The 19235-nt window shown below is 34.2% G+C and overlaps 4 protein-coding genes across 4 annotated transcripts; 2 read left to right on the top strand and 2 right to left on the bottom strand.

The window, feature by feature from the left end:
- Window positions 1–3564: 3564 nt before the first annotated feature.
- LOC135836873 (uncharacterized) lies at window positions 3565–7560 on the bottom strand. Its single transcript, XM_065351938.1, has 8 exons — window positions 7179–7560; window positions 6937–7099; window positions 6704–6872; window positions 6053–6426; window positions 5929–5977; window positions 5730–5852; window positions 5552–5648; window positions 3565–5467 (listed from the first exon to the last, which is right to left on the bottom strand). Exons 1-8 carry the CDS (start codon window positions 7403–7405, stop codon window positions 5305–5307), a joined length of 1365 nt encoding a protein of 454 aa, XP_065208010.1. The 5' UTR covers window positions 7406–7560; the 3' UTR covers window positions 3565–5304.
- Window positions 7561–7893: 333 nt separating this feature from the next.
- On the top strand, window positions 7894–10087 carry EMC8-9 (ER membrane protein complex subunit 8/9). The gene is made up of 5 exons (XM_065351939.1): window positions 7894–8247; window positions 8315–8391; window positions 8462–8531; window positions 8609–8703; window positions 8769–10087. Exons 1-5 carry the CDS (start codon window positions 8041–8043, stop codon window positions 8932–8934), a joined length of 615 nt encoding a protein of 204 aa, XP_065208011.1. The 5' UTR covers window positions 7894–8040; the 3' UTR covers window positions 8935–10087.
- A 154-nt stretch (window positions 10088–10241) lies between these two features.
- ecd (ecdysoneless) lies at window positions 10242–13038 on the bottom strand. The gene is made up of 11 exons (XM_065351937.1): window positions 12745–13038; window positions 12557–12674; window positions 12390–12477; window positions 12146–12306; window positions 11757–12078; window positions 11569–11685; window positions 11311–11491; window positions 11043–11220; window positions 10884–10963; window positions 10622–10812; window positions 10242–10537 (listed from the first exon to the last, which is right to left on the bottom strand). The coding sequence occupies exons 1-11, from the start codon at window positions 12938–12940 to the stop codon at window positions 10388–10390; spliced, it is 1782 nt and encodes a 593-aa protein (XP_065208009.1). The 5' UTR covers window positions 12941–13038; the 3' UTR covers window positions 10242–10387.
- A 2154-nt stretch (window positions 13039–15192) lies between these two features.
- Window positions 15193–19134, top strand: LOC135836871 (phenylalanine 2-monooxygenase precursor-like). Its single transcript, XM_065351936.1, has 2 exons — window positions 15193–15309; window positions 16590–19134. Exon 2 carries the CDS (start codon window positions 16627–16629, stop codon window positions 18790–18792), a length of 2166 nt encoding a protein of 721 aa, XP_065208008.1. The 5' UTR covers window positions 15193–15309; window positions 16590–16626; the 3' UTR covers window positions 18793–19134.
- The last annotated feature ends 101 nt before the right edge of the window (window positions 19135–19235 follow it).

Genomic DNA, 19235 nt, shown 5'->3' with positions numbered 1-19235 from the left:
CATTATTTTTCAATTTTGATATTTTTCAAACTTTCTTCAGCTTTACAAAACATTTTTCTTTTTTCAAAACTTCAAATTTAAAAATTAGTCTTTGTTTAATGAAATGTTTTACTTTTAGATATTTTATTTAATACTCTACTAGTTTTGCAATTTTTTCATTTCTTTTTCAAATTTTGATTTTTTTCCTTTGATGAGAAATCAATAGGTAGTTCATGAATAACGCATCCAAACCGTTGATTGTTTACGAGGAATCCTTGATCCTTCCCCACTCCTTCACCTCAACAAAAAACTGGAGGATGAGAGACATAGAGAGAAGTATAATATGATAAATAAATGAATATTTCAATTCAGTGCCTAAAAATTAGGTAATAAAAGTTGTAATCTTATTTCACATTTCGCAAATTTTCTCATCTTATCACGAAATTGGGAACTGAAAGGGGCATTTCCAAAAAGTAAGTAGATATTCGAACTCAGCGACCTTGAATTAGTAGAAATCGACACATCACATCATATTTTCGTGAATTTTTGATTCTCTCTAAATTGGAGGGGGGGGGGTAACCTTTTTTGAATGCATAAAATATGAATAATATTTGAACTTGAAATCTGCGCCCTCAAATTAATCACAATCGATATGTCACTTCACCTTTAAAATTACTTCAAACTTTAATCATAATTGGAGGCATTTTGTGCCCCTCCCCTCCTCGTTATATTAAAATTCAAATTTGAAAATCAAGTTTGTTGAAAAAAGAATACTAAAGTAGGTAATCTTTGCTGTATTTTTTCAAATTTTGAAGTGATAATTTTCAGTGTTTATATTCATCGCGAGAAGTTGAGCTTTCACTTTGAAAGTTCATGTGTGAGCTTTTTATAATTTGAATCTTTATACCTATGTACGTATTTCCTTCGAATCCTCGCAAACAGATTTTTTCGAGGTTCAATCAGTCTCGAGATATGAGCCTTTCAAGTTCGACAGTTTCGCTAGAAAAATGAAGACAATCAGAATCTGACGGTGTTAATAAAATTGCCTACTCGGTTTGCCGTAAATACAGCGCACTTATTTCAGATTTTTTTTACAGGTTCTCTTCGATGTTCGGTCAGAATTACTGTCCCAATCCTTGGTGCTGGTGGAGGAGGTGCCTCGAGATTCTCACATTTTGATTGAACTCGAAAAAAATCTCTTTTTTTATCAGTCATTATTTCAGGTGAAAATCTCGTTTTTTTTTTGTTTTTTTTTTTTTTGTAACTCATCACTTGATATTATTAAAATATTATACTTAGTAATGTTGCTTCATCGCAGAGCCCTACGTATTATTAAATTCGTGTCGCTCATCATTATTTCATATCCTGGGCACATTTTCGCTGCAAGATTTTTCACTACTTTAAGAACTCGAGCAACTGAAAAATTAATCGGACCGACCTCATCGTAAGATAGTATGACAGCCGGGTAAAACGAGAGGGCATCGAAGGAAGAAAAAAAAATCGAAGATAATACCCACCGAAAAAAAGAAAAAAAAAGAATGATTGTCCCGAGTATTAAAGCGAAGGTAGATGAACGAACCGTTGAAGAGAAGAAGCGCTGTTCGGGGTCCTTCTCAAGAAGGAAGTAATAATAAATTATTATATTTCCCAGAGGTTTTAATCTTTTAATAAAATCTATCGGAATTATCCATTCCAACGAATGAGCTAAAAAACATCGAATTTTCTTGCGGATATTAATAATTTTTTCTAAAGCATTATGGAAAATAAAAAATATTCGATTGAGAACCGAATAAGTAAAATGCCGTTTTATGCGAAATGCCACCGAAGAGGGAAAAGTCATTAAGTTACCTACCTAGATATTATGCAGGGTGTTAGAAATTTTAGGTACCTCTACCTATCTATGAGTTGAAAGTTGAAACGATGGACAAGACGATGAAAAGGTGTTCGGAGAAGACGGGGGGGGGGTACATCGCTTCGTGGTAATAAGAACAAAGGCTACGATAAGGGTTAAACGATAAAACCGTACTGATCGACGAATCGAAACGACTATAACCTTTTTCGAAACGAAAAAGACGAGCTTATTTTATTGTTAAGGTTCGAATTGAGAAGTGATAATGATGATAATTCGAAGAAAAAAAGAAGAAAAGAAATATCGAAATAAAAACTGTAGGTAGTTGATATTTTATTCATCAACGTACCTAGATGCTTGAATTTCAACGTGGTAATCTTGGTTTTTAATAGAAAAAGTCAAAAGTTGCAGGAGAGAGGGGGGGATTATTACTCGGACATTTTGAATGTAATGCATAATTTCAATGAACTTCATAGAGACTTATACGTTATTTTTGTTTAAACATTCGTATCTTCTGCCTTTTTTTTTTTTTTTTTTTTTACGAAGTAGTAATTCGAGAATGTTTTTTAAAGTTTGGTTATAAAAAGATTTTTTTCAGTAAGTTCCTACGTATTTTAAGTAATATTTAATTTGGCTATTTGAGTGAAGTGTACTTCTTCTTGTTTTGACTTCGGTAAAAAAAAAAAAAAAAAACGTTATTTTGACTGTTTTAAATGCTAATTTGGTGCACTGCTGAAGACTTCAAAGCATTTCTCGAATATTTAATTGGAGTCTGAACGTCTACCTTCGAGGACTTTTCATTTTCTCACATGTACATTAACATTAACTTTGCACAATTTTTTTTTTTTTTTTTTCATTTCCAGAAGTATCTAACATTTTGTACAATGCATCTCCAGCATCTGCCATCAAATAGGTACTCTGATTTCTTCTCCTCGAACTAAACATGGGTTATTCTGAGGACAATCATTCAAATCCCACGATGGGTACGTATTCGAATAATAAATAGTATTTTTCCACATTTGCATCGTAAAGCTTTTACGAATAGGTGATATTAAGCTCGAGCGTCTATACCGATACAAATAATACACAATGTAGATATAAATGTACAATCGAGTAATATAATTTACCCTGCGCCGATTCCATATCCATTTGGTCGTCTAACAATTTGACAATAAAAGCTCGCCATTCGCCTTGGCGACTCATTACCGGTCGAATTTATCGTCACTATGGATGTATTTTCTAGTAAATATTTATACCGTCGTCCAAGTTTTTTTATTTACTCGGTCGCCGGTAATTTATTGCGTTTAATTTGTTTAAAAACATTCTACGTACGTACATCGTCGGTTTAGTTATATAATTTACGTACAGTACAAGAGTTCGTACGTCGTCGTCGTCATCGTAGGTACAAATAAATATATTTTTTTCGCGTCGTTGTCGCTTCGTAGCATACGTACATTAATTTATAATACTCGGTTAATGTACTTTTTATTAATATACGTAATCGAGTATCAGTTTCGAGTCGGGGAAAATACAGGGGAGCGGCGGGGGTGAAAATAATATGTACTAGAATGGTACATTTGTATAGACGACGACGACGTATATGTAAATGGCATCGAAGCTGGGTCTTGTTCGGTGCAGTCTTCGTTGTATTCAATTTAATGGCCGGCTCCGGTGATTTGTTAGCAGACTTTCGATGTGTAGGTACCTACAATAAGGGCATAAAAATACGCGATACGTTTTACAAAAATAATATATTTTTTAAAATAATGGCACGATGTTAAATGTTAGTTTGAAAAAAAAATGAATATTATATAGAATAAGGAACAAAATAGTAATTTTTTTCGGGGTTCTAGATCTGAGAAAAGAACAGGAAAATGAGACAGAGAATTAGCATTAATATTATTATCAATCGTGACGAATGAAAAAAACAGGCAGCGAGTTTTCGATTGACTAGAGAAGAGTGTAATTTATTTCTAGGGTACATATCCGAACCTCAATTACCCATAATATGGATCAACTGAGCGAAGGTATTGCTCTTGGAGAATTTTAAACTGGCACAGTTGAATTCACAATGCCTTTTTTGGAGAACGGTGGAAAGAGACGTCCAGAAGAAAGAGGATATAGAAAGGAAGAGAAATTAAATGAAAATAATAACAACGAGCAAAACGTTTGAGGATAACGAATTGCTATTTCTTAGCTTAAAAAGGGCCTACGCAGATCTCTTGGAGAGGATTAAACGTAATGAGCGAGAACGCATAATAATATACAAAATTAAACTGATAATTTGATCCGTTCGAAATGGCGAATGGGATTTAAAAATGAGGATATTTGATGGCACAACGAATGGCACTAGAGGATAAATCGGTTGTGTGAACCCTTCGAACGGATCTGTCGAGTCAATCGATACTTGTAATATTGCATCGTGTATTCTGTTGATAACGATTGAAACGATGTTGATGGTACTGATTTTAGAAGATACATTTTTTCCAACAGAAATCCACTCGAATGGTTGTAAAATTCGCGAGTGTGTTTACATCATTAAAAAAACGATTTTAATTTGAACGAACGAATCATTCGATTTGAAAAGCAGTCTTTTTTAAACGAAAATCTTTCGTTTTTAAATCGAACAACGTTGCCAAAACGAAACAAAATGTATTCTTCGGTACCAACAACACCACTCGAATCAATATCTAGAAAACACGATCGAAAAAACATAAAAATACAAATCAACTCAGAAAAAAAAACTAATATTAAAAAAAAAAGGAACAATACGAAAATTAAACCAAAAAAAAAAAGAACGAAAGAAAAAAGAAAAATCGATGGCACAAACGCGACAGCGTTAAAACAATAAAAATGAAAATTCAAAAAATAACCAAAATCACTCGAGTACGTTAAATAATTTCAAAAAACAAATAAAACATGAATATCAGATCTACGATTGGTAAAATATTTTTTTTAAAAAAAATGTTTGCTCCTTGAAACAAAAATCATTAAACTTGTATAAAAATTGCATCGTTGATTTGCAATACCGATCAAAAGTTCAAGTCGTCAGTAATTAATCAGTCTGAGATTCTTTCGCGATACGATTGTTTCTTAAATGTCATCTTTTCAAAAAAGGGGACCAAAACATCTTTGGTTACTTATAAAAAATCTTTACAACGTTACAAAAAGTACGTTTAGTTTCACCGAGGGCGTATTTTTTTTCTACTAAAATTATTACGTAATAAGGTACTATACATACGAATAAATTATTAAAAATACGTATTTTTGCTTAATTCAAATTCCGTTTACGGAGCTTTTTTTTTGGCTACAGTAGCGAATCGTTACAGTAAAATAATAATTTTAGAAATTATAAAATAGGTGATTTTTATGTTATCGAATGTCGATTCATAAAGGAGAGGAAGAGTAGAAAGCGAGACGTAAAATAAAAGAGACTAGAAGGGAGTGACGTATTTCTCTGTAAAAGTGGAGATTTCTTAATCTCTGCTGGATGGTTTGTTGTTACGTATCATTGAGTCGTCGTCGACGTTGGTCATATTCGAGTTGACCATTGCGTTGGCGTTTACTGCGGCTGCGGCAGCTGCTGCGTTAACCATGGCGTTAGCTCCGGCTGAAGAGTTTGATTTCCTTTCGAGTCGGCTGCGAAAAAAATTCAAGAATATGAACAATTAAGATGAAAAGTTGAAGACAATCGTCCGTAAGGTTTCTCGAAATTCAACGAACCTATGCTTATCTTCGTTTTTCCAGCTACTGACAGCGATATGAGGAGGAGGCAGGAAGGATCTCAATGATTGCACTAATTGTATCGTATCTATGACAGCTACACAAAACAAAAACAAAACATGATGTAGCCCATTTTTGGTGCTAAAATTGAACCAGTTGGATAGAGAAATCAACTCACTTTTCTGCAAGGCTTCGGACTGTTTACCGTAAGGTTTACACATAGCAGGACGAACGCAGGATTTCATTCGACTCATATTCTTCATGATTTCGGAAAACGCTCTGATTATTTTTTCTTGACCAGCTACCAGAATAATATCAATCAATAAAAAAATGTACTCTCAATGAATCTGTAACAACTTCATCAACGTATAACTTACCATCCTGTCTTTTACCATCATCAGACCAAGATCCATCACTGGCAGCGTCCTACAAACATATACGATAATCATAAGCACATATGATCCAAGGAAAGCAATTTTACGAAATGTTCGATACGTTTACCTTATTATTAGCGCTAGAAATACTATCCAGATTTTCTAAATTAGCCTTCAAGAAATCAGCCAACTTGTTTTGTTGTTGTTGCCGGGGCGTTAATGGTTTTGGAGGTGGTTTCGGCGAAGGAGGAGGTATCGGTGTCGAGCTAGTTGGCGTAGGAGATTCACTACTAGACTGAGACATCTTGCTACTGACCGCAGATTCGAAGACAGGCGTTAGATCGACAGATGGAGGACGAGAGGGAGAAATTGTTGGAGTCGAGTTGACCACTGGAGGTGGTTGCGACGGAGGAGCCATGTTGGTGGTTAATGTATCGCTGGCAGATGTGGAAACTGGCGACGTATGCGACCCAGAAATCGGTACAGAAGTCGAAGCAGGAACTGAAAAAAATACGCGAAAATTAAAAAAAATTGCCGACTCTTAAATTAGATGGAAACCACCACCACGAACGAAAATTATTTTATCTTAACAAAGATAAGACAATATCAGTGATTAGGATGTAAACAAATTATACACTTTGTTGTATAATTAATAAAAAGTGGCGTGAAAAGCAAAGTTCAACGATTCAAATTAGTAAAGTCTTATCGTGTAAGATAAAATATTTTCAATCGACCTATAAAAAATTCCTCTATCGTTATCTATAGAAAATCTATTCACCTGGTGGTTGAACCTCAGGAATATACGTTGGTTTATTATGTGACTGAGTCAAATCCATTTGAGCTTTGTAAAACCGACACGCCGGATTTGGGCAATTCTGTACCACTTCCATGATGAATTCCTTCTCCATACCGAAATTATCACGACCAATTGTGTACGAATCGATTACCTAGACAAATGAAACACCATTAAGAATGAAATATTTCCCCAAAATCAGTCGATCTGCTACTTACAGCTCGTACGGTCGCTTCTAAACTCAAATGTAGTCCATGAGGACCATTCATATGTTTCAACATAACAGCATTAGCGAAATGCTCGAAAGGCAATATTATTTTACCATTTTCTCGTAAAATCAGACGTCCTTGTGAATCTAACGCTACTCTAGATGCCAACATCCTGCAAACACCCAAATATTATCAGTATCTTCAAACACAGCTGAATTCTAAAGACGATAGAGTTGTGATGCTGAACTTACTGTAGGTATGTAGCACTGGGTAACATGGAAGTTTCTTTCAGTTCGGTGAAACACTGGAGTAATTCTATCGACGGATTCCATCCTTTATTTTGGAGGTAAAGTTGCAAAAGCATATACAGCTTTTCGGTTATGTATCCTGTGCCAGAAAACGGCGAATTTACCTCGGTTTGAATCCCCTTCGCAACGATGTTCTTCATGGTTTCGGCGATGTTCATGTCTAAATTCATGGTGCCCCGATATGATGTTTCTTTCTAGATGAGAATTAAATCTAATTTAACATGATTTTAAAAGATATTAATGGAAATATTTTAATTTAACGTTTCACGTACTAAATACTATTGACACAAACACAACACAATAAAAGGATTAACGTACAGAGGAGTGGAGGGAGGGAAGATCTGAAGATCGTGAGAAAGCCGCCTTATCGAGCACAGCTGATCGAATACGTTAATGAATCAAAATTGAGTTTATCAACTGAATTTCGTAAAGGTGTTCAGATAATTGTGTAATTTATTTAAATTTAATTATATTTAATTGTTTCTCATCTTCGTTTTTCGAAAAAACATCCCAAAAGTGTGAAAAAAATGTAAATAAAACATTGATAAAAATCCTCCAATCCGACGCGTTCAAATTATCAGACACAATGTTGCCAAAAAACACATTCCGAAAGTCAAAAAGGAAACAATAAAATTTTTTCCTGAGTTTTTAATTTTTTTTTCGTTCGATTGATTGATATGTGGAAGTGGATTGAAATTGATGAAAAATCGTAAAAAAACGTAATAAAATTACGTTTTAAACGTTATATAATTAGTTAATTTTTGGAATTTAAACTTCAAGTTACCCTTTAACTTTACAATTCATCATGAAGGACGTAGTGTTTTCGTCTAGAGCATACAGTAAAATTATAATGCACTGTGCCAAATACCCTCATTGCGCTGTAAATGGTGTCCTGCTCGCTGTAGAAGACAAAAATACCGATAAACCAAAGAGTATTACTTACGTTGACGCTATACCTTTATTTCATTTATGTTTACACGTTACTCCAATGGCAGAAATAGCTCTAAGTCAGGTAAGTACTGTTACATAATTCGTTCTCTTAAAGTGGTCCAATTCAACATCAAATTTCTCATTTGCAGGTAGAACAGTGGGCTGAATCTAACGGTTTGATCATAGCTGGGTATTATTTAGCTAATGAAAACATCAACGATACCAGGTACGTAGTAATCGCGTAATTGTAATGTAAAATGTAGACTGGTTTGATAACCTGTATACTTGTTTTACAGCTATGACAGACCGGCTCACAAAATAGCTGATAAAATATCCGAAAAATGTAAAGCATCTTGTTTAGTCGTTGTAAGTATTTTCTTACATCTGGGCGAACTTCATCGTAGAAAAAAAGCTTCGAATTATAACGACATTTCTTTCCATAGGTTGACAATAGATTGGTTACGTTGGCCCATACAACCCCTGCGATTCGAACCTTACAGAATGTAGAAAATAAATGGAAATTATTGGATAAGTCCAAGTATGTATTTACAATCATTGGAAAACTGTTTAGACGCTATTTGATTGTTATTATTTTCTGAACAGAGTCACAGTCGAAGAAGAAACATTAGAAGCTACCTCGTCCCTGTTACAGGACAAGGTATACTACGATCTAGTAGATTTCGATAATCACCTGGACAACATAAAGTTAGATTGGAAGAATTCTTCGTTAAATGAGCAAATCGAAGGTATAATGAGCGAAAAATCGTAGTCGCTGGAAAGCATAGTCTCAACGATGGCCAATACACATAAGAATTGCGGTAATAGTCGTTAATGGTTTTTTTTCTACGTTGGCATTCTTTTCTTTTTTTTTTTAGTTGATTTATTTGCGTAGTGTTATCGGTATTTTATAATTTTTCTACGAATATTCCAAAAACTGTAACGTTTTATTGTCAAGTCGACAGTATTTTCGTAAATTTATATCACATTCTGTATTTCCTCTGCGAAGACATAGATGAAAGAGCAACACAGCGAAGGTTTTTTGATGAAACCTTATCATTTAATCGTTGATGATTTGTTCGTGTATAATATAAACATGCTAACGCCTGTGTCAAGTTGTTACTTTGGTATCGTCATCGTTTCAGTATCACGACGATGTATGTAATTCTTTACAAAAAATTATGTGATAATTTTAAGTCGTATATGTAGCTTGAAAAATTCATATTGCTTCTGCGAGGTACCCTAATGTACGAGTATGACGTTTTCGTGTGTCATCTCCTCCTCCATAAACGCCCGGTATATTTTAGTATCTTGGCCCTTGAGTAAATTTTACTGAAATCTATATGATTGCGATCAAATTTCGATGCTTTTATTTCTGAGAAAAAAGAAACGATTATATTTATTCAATTTTTTATACCATTTTGTATTATTCCAGTCTTGTACTGTGTGGTATTTTCTATTTTTATTTTATTCGTTTTTTATGAACGTGAAACGTTGAAAATTACTACGAACTATTGTATTTATTATTTTCCTCGGTGGCGTTAAACTCGAACTTTTCTGCTGGCAACTTGTACTTTCTTTTGTAGAAGTTGATGAGATCCTTAAAGGTGTCGATTCGTCCTCGCATAATATCCCTCATTCCTCCTCCTGTTACCTGGATTGTCACGCCACTGAAGTTTTATTTTCCTCTACCTCACACACGAAATATTTAAATCGCCCATTTTGCTCACCTTATAATTAGCGTCTAGTAATAGAAGGAGTTGTACGATTTGTGATGAATCGTTCGCCCTTTTTACTGGTTCGGGTAAACGCGAGTTTAGTATTGGGCGTTGCAGTGGTTTTTTTTTCTAATTACGGTATTGTTATTATAATTAATTTTTGAACACCTGTTCATCTTTCAAAATGAGTAAATTATTTTTATTGCATTTCTGTTTTGTTTTGTTTTCTCTTATTTACCTATGTAAGAATTAAGAAAAGATTTGATTTAGGTACTTCGTGATACTTCCAAAAGTGTGTCAACAGTTCACAAAAAAAACTTTATAGCTGAACGAGTGATATCTTCAACATAATTGAGAACGATGCTTTTTTTCTTGAAAACATTTAATTAATCTATATCATTTCATGGTAAAATTTCTTAATAATAAATATTTAAACTAAATGTTACAAAACAAAGGAAACAAAGGAGTGACAAACACGATTTAAAACAAGAGCTATTCGTTTTTGGCTCAATCTAATTTCAGTCCCATGGAATGTAACAAGATTCTGGTTGGATTACAGCCGCCGGATTCTTCGCAAGATTTACCCATATTAGTCAAAGCATTCATGTCGATGTCGACAGAATTAATGTCATCTGGGGACGATTTAGAGTTGGTTTTCTGCAACGATTGAAAAGGAATCATTAATTATATATAATTTGAAAGAAAAGTGAACAGAGATGATTTATTCGAAGTAAAACTCACCTGATTGGTGGATTTTTTGACGAAACTTTGAGATAAACATGTACCCTGGAGTTCTTTATCCATTAGATCCATATAGGATTTGGTAACAGCGTCCTCTCCAGTTGCATTTTCTTCTGATTCGCAGTCATCGCTGTCTACAGAATCGCTTATATCTGAATCGGCCGATTTGTCTTGCTCTAAATTCATGATATCTGAAATCCAGTAACAATTAGAAAAGAGGAAAGATGAGATGAGAGCACAAATAAATAAGAGAAACACATACCCAACATTTTCTCAATAGAAGACACGAACTCGTTGTCGTCAAAATTAACGGAATGATTATTTTCGTCTACGTCCATAGCACTGAAAAAAAACATAGAATGAACACTGAAGTTCTATTTTGAAAGTACAGTTGTTATGCTTGTAATAAAAAACCACCAACTTGAGATTATTATCGTTTTTAAATTCAACTCCTTCTACACCGGAAGCACTATTGAGAAATTTGTTGATAGTATTGGATAGAGCTTCCGGTGAATCGGACACGTTCACTCCTCTGACTCCAAATTTCTCTTCTAAAAGCTTATTGAACTCTTCTTCGCTGATTTCCATCCATTTTTCATCTAAAAAGGAGTGAACAGAATTAAGGAACATTTATAAGTCAATCTGTATGAAAACTTTAGCATGGTGAATCTAGAATTTTGAAATTTTACCATCGGAAAGAGGCAGCTTCGATTCTTCTTGCTTCATAGAATCAACATCGAAAGTGATGGTTTGAAGGAAATTCATGACTAAATTATTTTCATCGGCTTCTTCGATGCCTACATTGTCGAGAAAATATATTCGGGCTTTGTTTTTCAATTCTACGTATTCTTTAGAACCTTCAATAAGATCCTAGAAAGAAGTAAACATTTCATGAGAATAACACACTATGAAATTCATTGCGAAAATTATAAATATTCGTACTGTACCTTGAAATAACCCTTTTTATTAAGAACTTCGACATAAAGGTTCCACTTTTTACTTAGTTTTAAATCAGTTTTCGATTTATCGCTACATTTAGAAGCTAAAATTTCAAATCCGCAAGCCTGAAACGAGAAATAAGTGTTAGAAAGAAGAATATAACACGAGATAAGAAACCGATCGAGAAACTACGTACGATTTTATATCCTAAATGATACTCTTTAAAATTAGGACTAGAAGACGGTGGCAATTTCCAAGCAGATTTCTTCTCCGGATACATTTTATGACGAGCGATCATAGCGTAGTTGAATTTAGTGAACGTGACCATTCTTAAGACCATATCATCTGGAGGGAATGTTTCCATTTTTTTACATATTCTCGTGTCGATTAAATCGCGTTGACAGAAAGCTGTCACAGCAGGAGCGATTAAACCCGGTTTCGCGTCCAATAAAGCGGCTATCTTGGCTGGTAAATAAGCTCTGCTTCGGTGTAGTGATTCGTTCAGACCATCGTCGTACCTGAAAATAGATTGAGATAGTTTGAAAAGTTCATACTAGACGAATGAATAGAGAAATTTGAGAGTACTTTTGAATTCGATCTGAAATGCAACGTGAAATTGATTTCTCGATGGGCAACAGATCTTTAGATTTAGTTATTTCATCGATAATAGTTCTAACTGAAGATGATCTTGTAGTATTTTTGAGTAAAGCACGAGATATTTTTACGGAACCTTTGTGAATATACACCTGAAAATACGCATACAAGCACATAAATGGTGAATTGAATATTCAAAGTGAAAAAAGTAATTTCGAACGTTGACATTTTTTACCTGATCTGCACTATTTTCAGGTTTCACCCATTTTGGCAAATAATTAGCTGCCTCGATGAGTATGAATTCACCATCAGAATCGACCACCCTGAAACACATCGAGTAAATTATTCAAGTACAACTTTTCTGAACTTTTGGTAGATATCTCCGATTGTAAAATGGCTTACTTGATGATCACATCGTCAAATTGAGAACTTATCTTCATGAGTAAGTACACAATGAACCATTCATCTTCGATGTTTTCTCCATAGTGAACGATACCGTGTAAATGACTTGGAATTGTATCTAAACAAGAAACAAACTATGAATGGCTGTAAATCTAGGGGTTTGAATGATACAAGACGGTGAGTATTACCTGTTGACTGGACTATTTCTCTTAAATTAAACTCATCTTTATGCCAGATGTAGTTTTCCAAAAGAGGAGCATAAGATGAGAAGATGGTTTTCCGTATATCTTGTAATTTGGTGGGCGCAGATTCATCTTCGTTGATCAAATAGATGAAATATTCGACGAAATCGTCCGATCTTACTGTTTCCAAAATATCGGGCATTGTAAAGACAACATTTAATTTATCAACTTTTTTGTAAGAAAGTTTATATCGAGGCGCGCTAAAACACTATTTATTTTGATACCGGAGAAAAAATGATAATTTTTTGCGACGAAATTGAAAACACGTTGCCAAGTTGATGCTTTTGAAAGTTGACGTAACGTAACTTACGCGTAATTACGATTACTTACGAGATTGGTTGGACGTTTCGGATAATTTTTATGCCTTGAAAGTTGAGAGTAGGCAACTTCTTTGACACAATCAAATACGAGTAGGTATATTTTATATTCGCATTTTTCTCCATTTCAACCATTCACGAATGCAAAGCAAGAGATTTCGGAGTAAATTAAGGGCCCTGAGTTCAAAATTACGCTTACCTACTTCTCTTTTTACAGATCTCTTAATAAAAATACTAAAATAGGTATCATCGTTTACCAACCTGTATCGAATCAACGTTAAGTTTCTTAAAAATAATTCCAATAGGTAAGCGACTATTCAAGTGAGGTGACTGCATATAATATCTATTTTTGTGTTTTAGTTCACGTCATCATGTCTTGACAGCTTGAAATTTCCAATTAAGGCACAAGTACCTAAGTTGGCGAGACTTGCACCTTTTCTGAAGAGAAAATATCAGATAAAGGAGTCTCACAAGGTTCCATACTCGGACCTATATTTATTCTCTGTGTCGATTTATCATCCTACATTAATTAATGCACTTCTAACACAATTCGCAGATGATAATGATACAACTATGTTTTTAAAGGGTATGTAGCTGGGACACAGTGCTTAAAAAAACAAATGATAATAATAAAAAAAAACCTAACATATTATCAGTACTTCTACATCTACATACTATGTACATAGGTATGTATGTACGTGGAAATATCGAGTACCCTACCTAGTACCTACCTATATGTACCTACATAACAAAAATGCAGTGAAATTCCCTGCAGAAAAAATGAGTCATTTCGAGGAAACTGTAACTATAATTTCTAGATCTACACCACATTAGAGTCAAACCCAGAATTCTACAAATTTTTCAAAAATGAGGATCGTTTTGAGTACAGTTGGTAGGTACACATCGATTGCCATTCTACATTTTACCCCATCCGATACCATGAGGGGGTCCAAAGTACCGGGTTCGAGTCAAACTTTGAAAAAAATACTTCAAAAATGATTATTTTTCTGGTTCCAGTCGACTGTAAACAACCTTGAGATACTTTCAACAGACTTGAATCTAGAATTATCCCTCGTTTCATCATGTATTTTGGACATTTTTAAACATTTTTTAAGGACTTGGAGTCAAAACCGGAATTCTCCAAAATGGCATCGTAAATTACTGCTATGGAATGACTTGAAAATTTTTTCTTTGACAATTCGATTGTTACCCGAAGTCGGGCCGAAGTACTATTATATAGGAGAGATCAGAAACCAGCTACTACTGATAACCCACCTTCTATCAGTTTTTTTCGTTTTTCTCGAAATGGTGAAAAGTGGAGAATTCTGGGTTTGACTCTAAGGTACTCATCTACTCATGTGTCATTTCTAGAGCTCGAATTTTTACGAGCTTAAAAAATCATACCAAATTGTAACAAAATATGCACTTATCCATTCAAAATACATATGCACTTTTATGCAACATCAATATGGGTACCTATATCTATGGAAAAGATTTCAAGTCTTCAATTTTACTTTGAATAATCAATTTTAGGTTAACATACAAATCGCCTCAACGAGGTAAAAAAAAGTTTGAAAATCATTTTTTCAAGTTTTTTTTTTTAATTTTTCCATTTATAATGGAAAATACTATATTTACCAAAATAAGTTGTTTGGCTAAAATTTCCAAAATAATGACTGAAAAATGGAAAAAATGGCTAAAATATGCATTTGTACATAGGTATGCATTTATACCCAAAATATGCAAAATAAACAAGTTGGGATCATTTTACTCAGAATTGTATGATTCACAATAATCCATGGGATATGCGCGATCTTCTGCGATGAATAGGTACATGACGAATCATAAAAATCCGAGCTTTAGTCATTTCCCAAGAAATAGGTACCCACAGTAGTTATCAATAATCAATCGTCTAATCATGTAGATATTTTCCTAAGAACCATATACTTACTCATCGTACCTATATTAAAAAGATTTTACGGATCCACCGCTTGTTCGCATGATTTTAAATTGCATCTTATCGGAATTATTTTCTGCAATTTCTTCACCCATCGCCCTTTTTAAATATAAAGATATGTTTCCAACTGCACCAACATTATTTGTTCAAGTAGATAGATGACTGTTTGACTTGCATTGAAGTCGTGTTGTGCGTTTATTGAATTATTGAATACGATCTGAACAAAACTTTGAAGTTGTAAGTACATTATTTTTAATTTGAGCTACATTTATGAGTACCTTAGATACCTACGACAGAACATTTATCTGTACAAATCCACTTAATTTTTTCGGTTATTTTTCAATTTATGATATTTTTTTATTTTTAAAATCGTGCATGTAGTTACTTACTTGAGTAGATCAGCCCAAAATGAAGGTTCTCAATTGAATTTGGTCCAAGTCCATGAGCTTTTTTTTCAAAATATCTCAAATCCCTATTAGCGAAATTATTTTTTTTTTTTTTAAATAGAACTGGCAAATTTTTGTTTGAACTCGAAGAAATTGGTGATTTCAAAAACTCTAAAACACTGGTATCTAACAGATAATGAAAGTATCTAGAGAAAGTAGTAAAAAAGTAGTGAATTTAGTCAAAAACGGTAAAAAAAATGAAAAAATTCAAACGCGCAACAAGAACTTTGAAATCATTGAAACAAATTTTTATTTTTAGTGAAATTACCGCAGAATACTTATTGACTACTGTATTAAGAAAAGTCGATGTGTGTAATGCAATTTTTTTTTTTGTTACCTATTTCATTACTTTTGATTATTTAGAATTTAGTGTTTGCATTCCTTTATTTCAATGTTCTTAAAACGCATGTAAAGCCGAAAGCGTTCATTCGTATTTTTTTTTAAATGTAATTTTAATATTTGATTTTGTTAATTTTTTAAAATTTGGTTGAAAAAAGATATAAGTAGTGAGTTTTCGAAAACCGTTAATAATGCTTAGAATTTCCTCTTATTTTTCAGAAATTTTTTATTTAGCTCCTCCGATTTCAAAGATAGACCATTTGACATTCATGAGAACAAAATTGAGATCTTTTTTTTTCATCGAAAAAAGTTTTTTTCCCTTGAGTTGATGCTTGATGAGATAATTATCATATTGCTAAAGTGTAGTTTCAATTGACGTGAGAGATTCCATCGATCGTAATTCCATCATCGTCAGAAAGTAGTTTCTGTTGCAACGATTTTTTTTGTAAATTCCGAATTCTTTTTTTTTTGTTAGATATTCCAAAATCAGCTTGAAAGCGATAGCTTTCAGTCCATGATATTGGCAATGTGTGAAGTTTTACAGATTTGTTTGCTAAAATGTGCAATTCTAAAATTGTTTTAAAAATTGTTGTGAAATTCCAATTCGTAAAAATTGAAAAAAACACACTTTTTAATATAATTCTCACCTCGGATCGGATTTAATCTATCTACCCTTTGCTTGGTCCAATTCTGCTGTTTCTAATCAAACCCGAATGATTTATTTGCTTACAGATTTTAAAGCTGAAGTTTTTACGAGAAAAAAATCACAATGGGTATCAGCGTTATTCCAAGTCTATTGGATGAAAAAAATGTAGCAACATTGGGTGCCAAAACGATCGCTGAAATCTGCAAGACAGGAAGATATTACAGACATCCAGATTCAGCTCTGATATCATACCCGTTGGTGGTAGCTGATAAAATTGGAAAAATTCCGGACAATAAAGAATTAAAAATCGCTGTAATAGGTGCAGGAGTTGGTGGTATCGCTTCGTGTTATGAATTATCTCGATTGGGAAATAGCGATAAAATTCACGTTACTCTGTACGAGTCGGATCCGGAAAATTTTATTTTTGCCCCTCCGGTTGTCAAAGTCAAGACAGCAGGATTAAAAACTGGAAGAGTTTTTGCAGCTCGAAGCCAAAGCAGTGATACCAATCAAGATGATGGCGATAAGGACTCCAAGCCTGGTGATAAAACAGTATACGAGATCGGCGCGATGAGATTTCCAGAAATAGCCGGGTTGACTTGGCATTATGCCAATTCTGTATTCAAAGAAGACACAAAAGTTGATGCGTTCCCCAATCCGGGAACTGTTGCAACCGAATTTGTATTCGGTGATCGTTCAGACAGATACTCCAGGGATGATGGATGGTTGAAGGAGAATTCGCCTACAGAACGTGTATATAAAGTTGTTCGAGCAGGCATATTTGGTCCCCCGGAAAAAGAAACCCCTTGCTATTTTCTCATCGGTGGTAAAAATCCGTGCGACGTATCTGAAGAATTGAAGAAAGAATATACAAATACTGAGGACAAGAAGCGATTGGAAGAAATAAATCAAGAATGGAAAGAATTTGCCATAAAATACGACGGGCTGACTTTGGAAGCTGCTATACGACAAATCATACGAGCTGAGGTTGAAAAAGGTACATTGCCGGATATCGAAGGGTTGGCCAAAGGTGAAGCAAAAGTAAACTATTACACCGAATTATTTGGTTGTTTTGGTTTCGGTACAGGTGGATTTAAATCCATTTCTAACCAGTCGCTTACTGAAATGATGAGAATACTGTTATGGGACTATGCAAACGAGTACACTTTGCCAGTCAACGAAAACGTCGATTTTATTGCGCAATTGTACCAAAAAGCCAAGATAGAAAACAAGTTGAATGTAGATACGAAATGTGCTCGTGTTTGCGACGTTTGCCACGAAGCATCCACTGATAAAGCATTGGTATTTTCATACAATAAGACTTCAACTGGTTCTGGAGTAGTCGTAGAAGATACCCTACCGGATAAGCAAGAGTTCGACTACGTTATTTTGGCAGTAACGCCGAAACAAATGAATTCCATCATAAGCAGAGCCGGATTTAGTAATGCAGCTCGCAAGATACGTTTCGGCGATTACAATCGGCAGTATCCTGATGAAGTGGAAGCACGACCTCCGCTAACACTGTCCAAAAATTACGATACGCCCAACTCCGAAATATTTACAGCAGTTAATCAAATCCACATGATGAGTTCGTCGAAAATCTTTGTAACCATAAAGGAAGATGATTTCCTGAAGTACGCGCCAAATTTCAAAAAAGAAGGTAATAAAATAAAAGCCATCGTATCAGATTGCGGTTTAGCATGCAGCTATATCGTTCCCAGTCCTTTTTCGAAACCGATAGTAAAAGATGGTGTGAAATATTACAGTTTATTACTTAGTTACAATTGGGAAGAGGATACTAAACGTATACAACACCATTTGTACGAATATCCGATAAATAAGTACGATGATTCTGCAGCCAACAAAAAAATGATAGAAGCAGCCATTAATCGTACAATACGTGAGGTTAGAGATCCTGAAGATGGAACTTACAAGCCTTGGTGGTTTGGTGAATTGTTGAGTAAGTCTGTATTGAGCGATCCATTGTCGCATGATTGGACCACCGATTATTCAGCTGGTGGGTTCAAATTGGATACGACTGGAAATCATTACAACAGCAATTTATGTTTTCGTTACCATACCCACGCTGTTGATCCTACGTTGAAGAATAGGTTCTTCGTGGCCGGTGACAGCTACAGTCATTTAGGCGGATGGATCGAAGGTGCGTTTATGAGCGCCATAAATGCGGTAACAGGATTAGTTGTCGCTGCAAACGATGGTGATATTGGAGCTTTGGAACCAGAAGCACGAAAAGTGATCACAACTTTGGATAAAGTGGTGTCAGCTTAATTTTTAGACTCGTTTATACATACAAAGTAGATCAAAATACGCGTATTTGTAGAAAGATAAGCATCTAAAATTAACGTCCCTGCTCCCTGGTGACCAATCAATGAATCATTTTATCATTCATGATTATCTACCTATACGTAAATTTAATTAGGTAGGTACTTATAATAGGTATGCATTTCACGTAGCAACTTATAAAATTATATTCGCATTAATAGATAGTACTTAGATAGATGCATTACTAATACGTATTATAGATAAGTACCTGGGAAATAGGAAAACGTGTTTTTATTTAATTATTTAACTATTTATTTCTTCAAAAAAATAAACTACCTACTCACGTAATGTACAATATTTTAATGTGAGCAATGAGCAATTGATAGGTCTCAAATTCTACATTACCTACATGAGAAACACAGAAGGAAAAGCTGATGTTGAATTCAATT

This window comes from Planococcus citri, chromosome 2 (assembly GCF_950023065.1).
Source record: "Planococcus citri chromosome 2, ihPlaCitr1.1, whole genome shotgun sequence".
Lineage (NCBI taxonomy): Eukaryota > Metazoa > Arthropoda > Insecta > Hemiptera > Pseudococcidae > Planococcus > Planococcus citri.
The sequence above is the reverse complement of the archived record's forward strand: the minus strand, read 5'-3'. Positions and strand labels throughout refer to the sequence as shown.

Excerpts from the sequence above, each read along its gene's own strand:
- EMC8-9 (XM_065351939.1), top strand. The coding sequence starts at position 8,041 with ATGAAGGACGTAGTGTTTTCGTCTAGAGCATACAGTAAAATTATAATG. Across the intron at positions 8,392-8,461 it reads GAAAACATCAACGATACCAG|CTATGACAGACCGGCTCACA; the intron begins GTACGTAGTAAT and ends CTTGTTTTACAG. Across the intron at positions 8,704-8,768 it reads AAATTATTGGATAAGTCCAA|AGTCACAGTCGAAGAAGAAA; the intron begins GTATGTATTTAC and ends TTTTCTGAACAG.
- LOC135836871 (XM_065351936.1), top strand. The coding sequence starts at position 16,627 with ATGGGTATCAGCGTTATTCCAAGTCTATTGGATGAAAAAAATGTAGCA.
- LOC135836873 (XM_065351938.1), bottom strand. The coding sequence starts at position 7,405 with ATGAATTTAGACATGAACATCGCCGAAACCATGAAGAACATCGTTGCG. Across the intron at positions 5,978-6,052 it reads TTTCTAGCGCTAATAATAAG|GACGCTGCCAGTGATGGATC; the intron begins GTAAACGTATCG and ends ATATGTTTGTAG. Across the intron at positions 5,649-5,729 it reads GTCCGAAGCCTTGCAGAAAA|CTGTCATAGATACGATACAA; the intron begins GTGAGTTGATTT and ends TGTTTTGTGTAG.
- ecd (XM_065351937.1), bottom strand. The coding sequence starts at position 12,940 with ATGCCCGATATTTTGGAAACAGTAAGATCGGACGATTTCGTCGAATAT. Across the intron at positions 12,675-12,744 it reads AGAAATAGTCCAGTCAACAG|ATACAATTCCAAGTCATTTA; the intron begins GTAATACTCACC and ends TTTCTTGTTTAG. Across the intron at positions 12,478-12,556 it reads TTTGACGATGTGATCATCAA|GGTGGTCGATTCTGATGGTG; the intron begins GTAAGCCATTTT and ends GATGTGTTTCAG.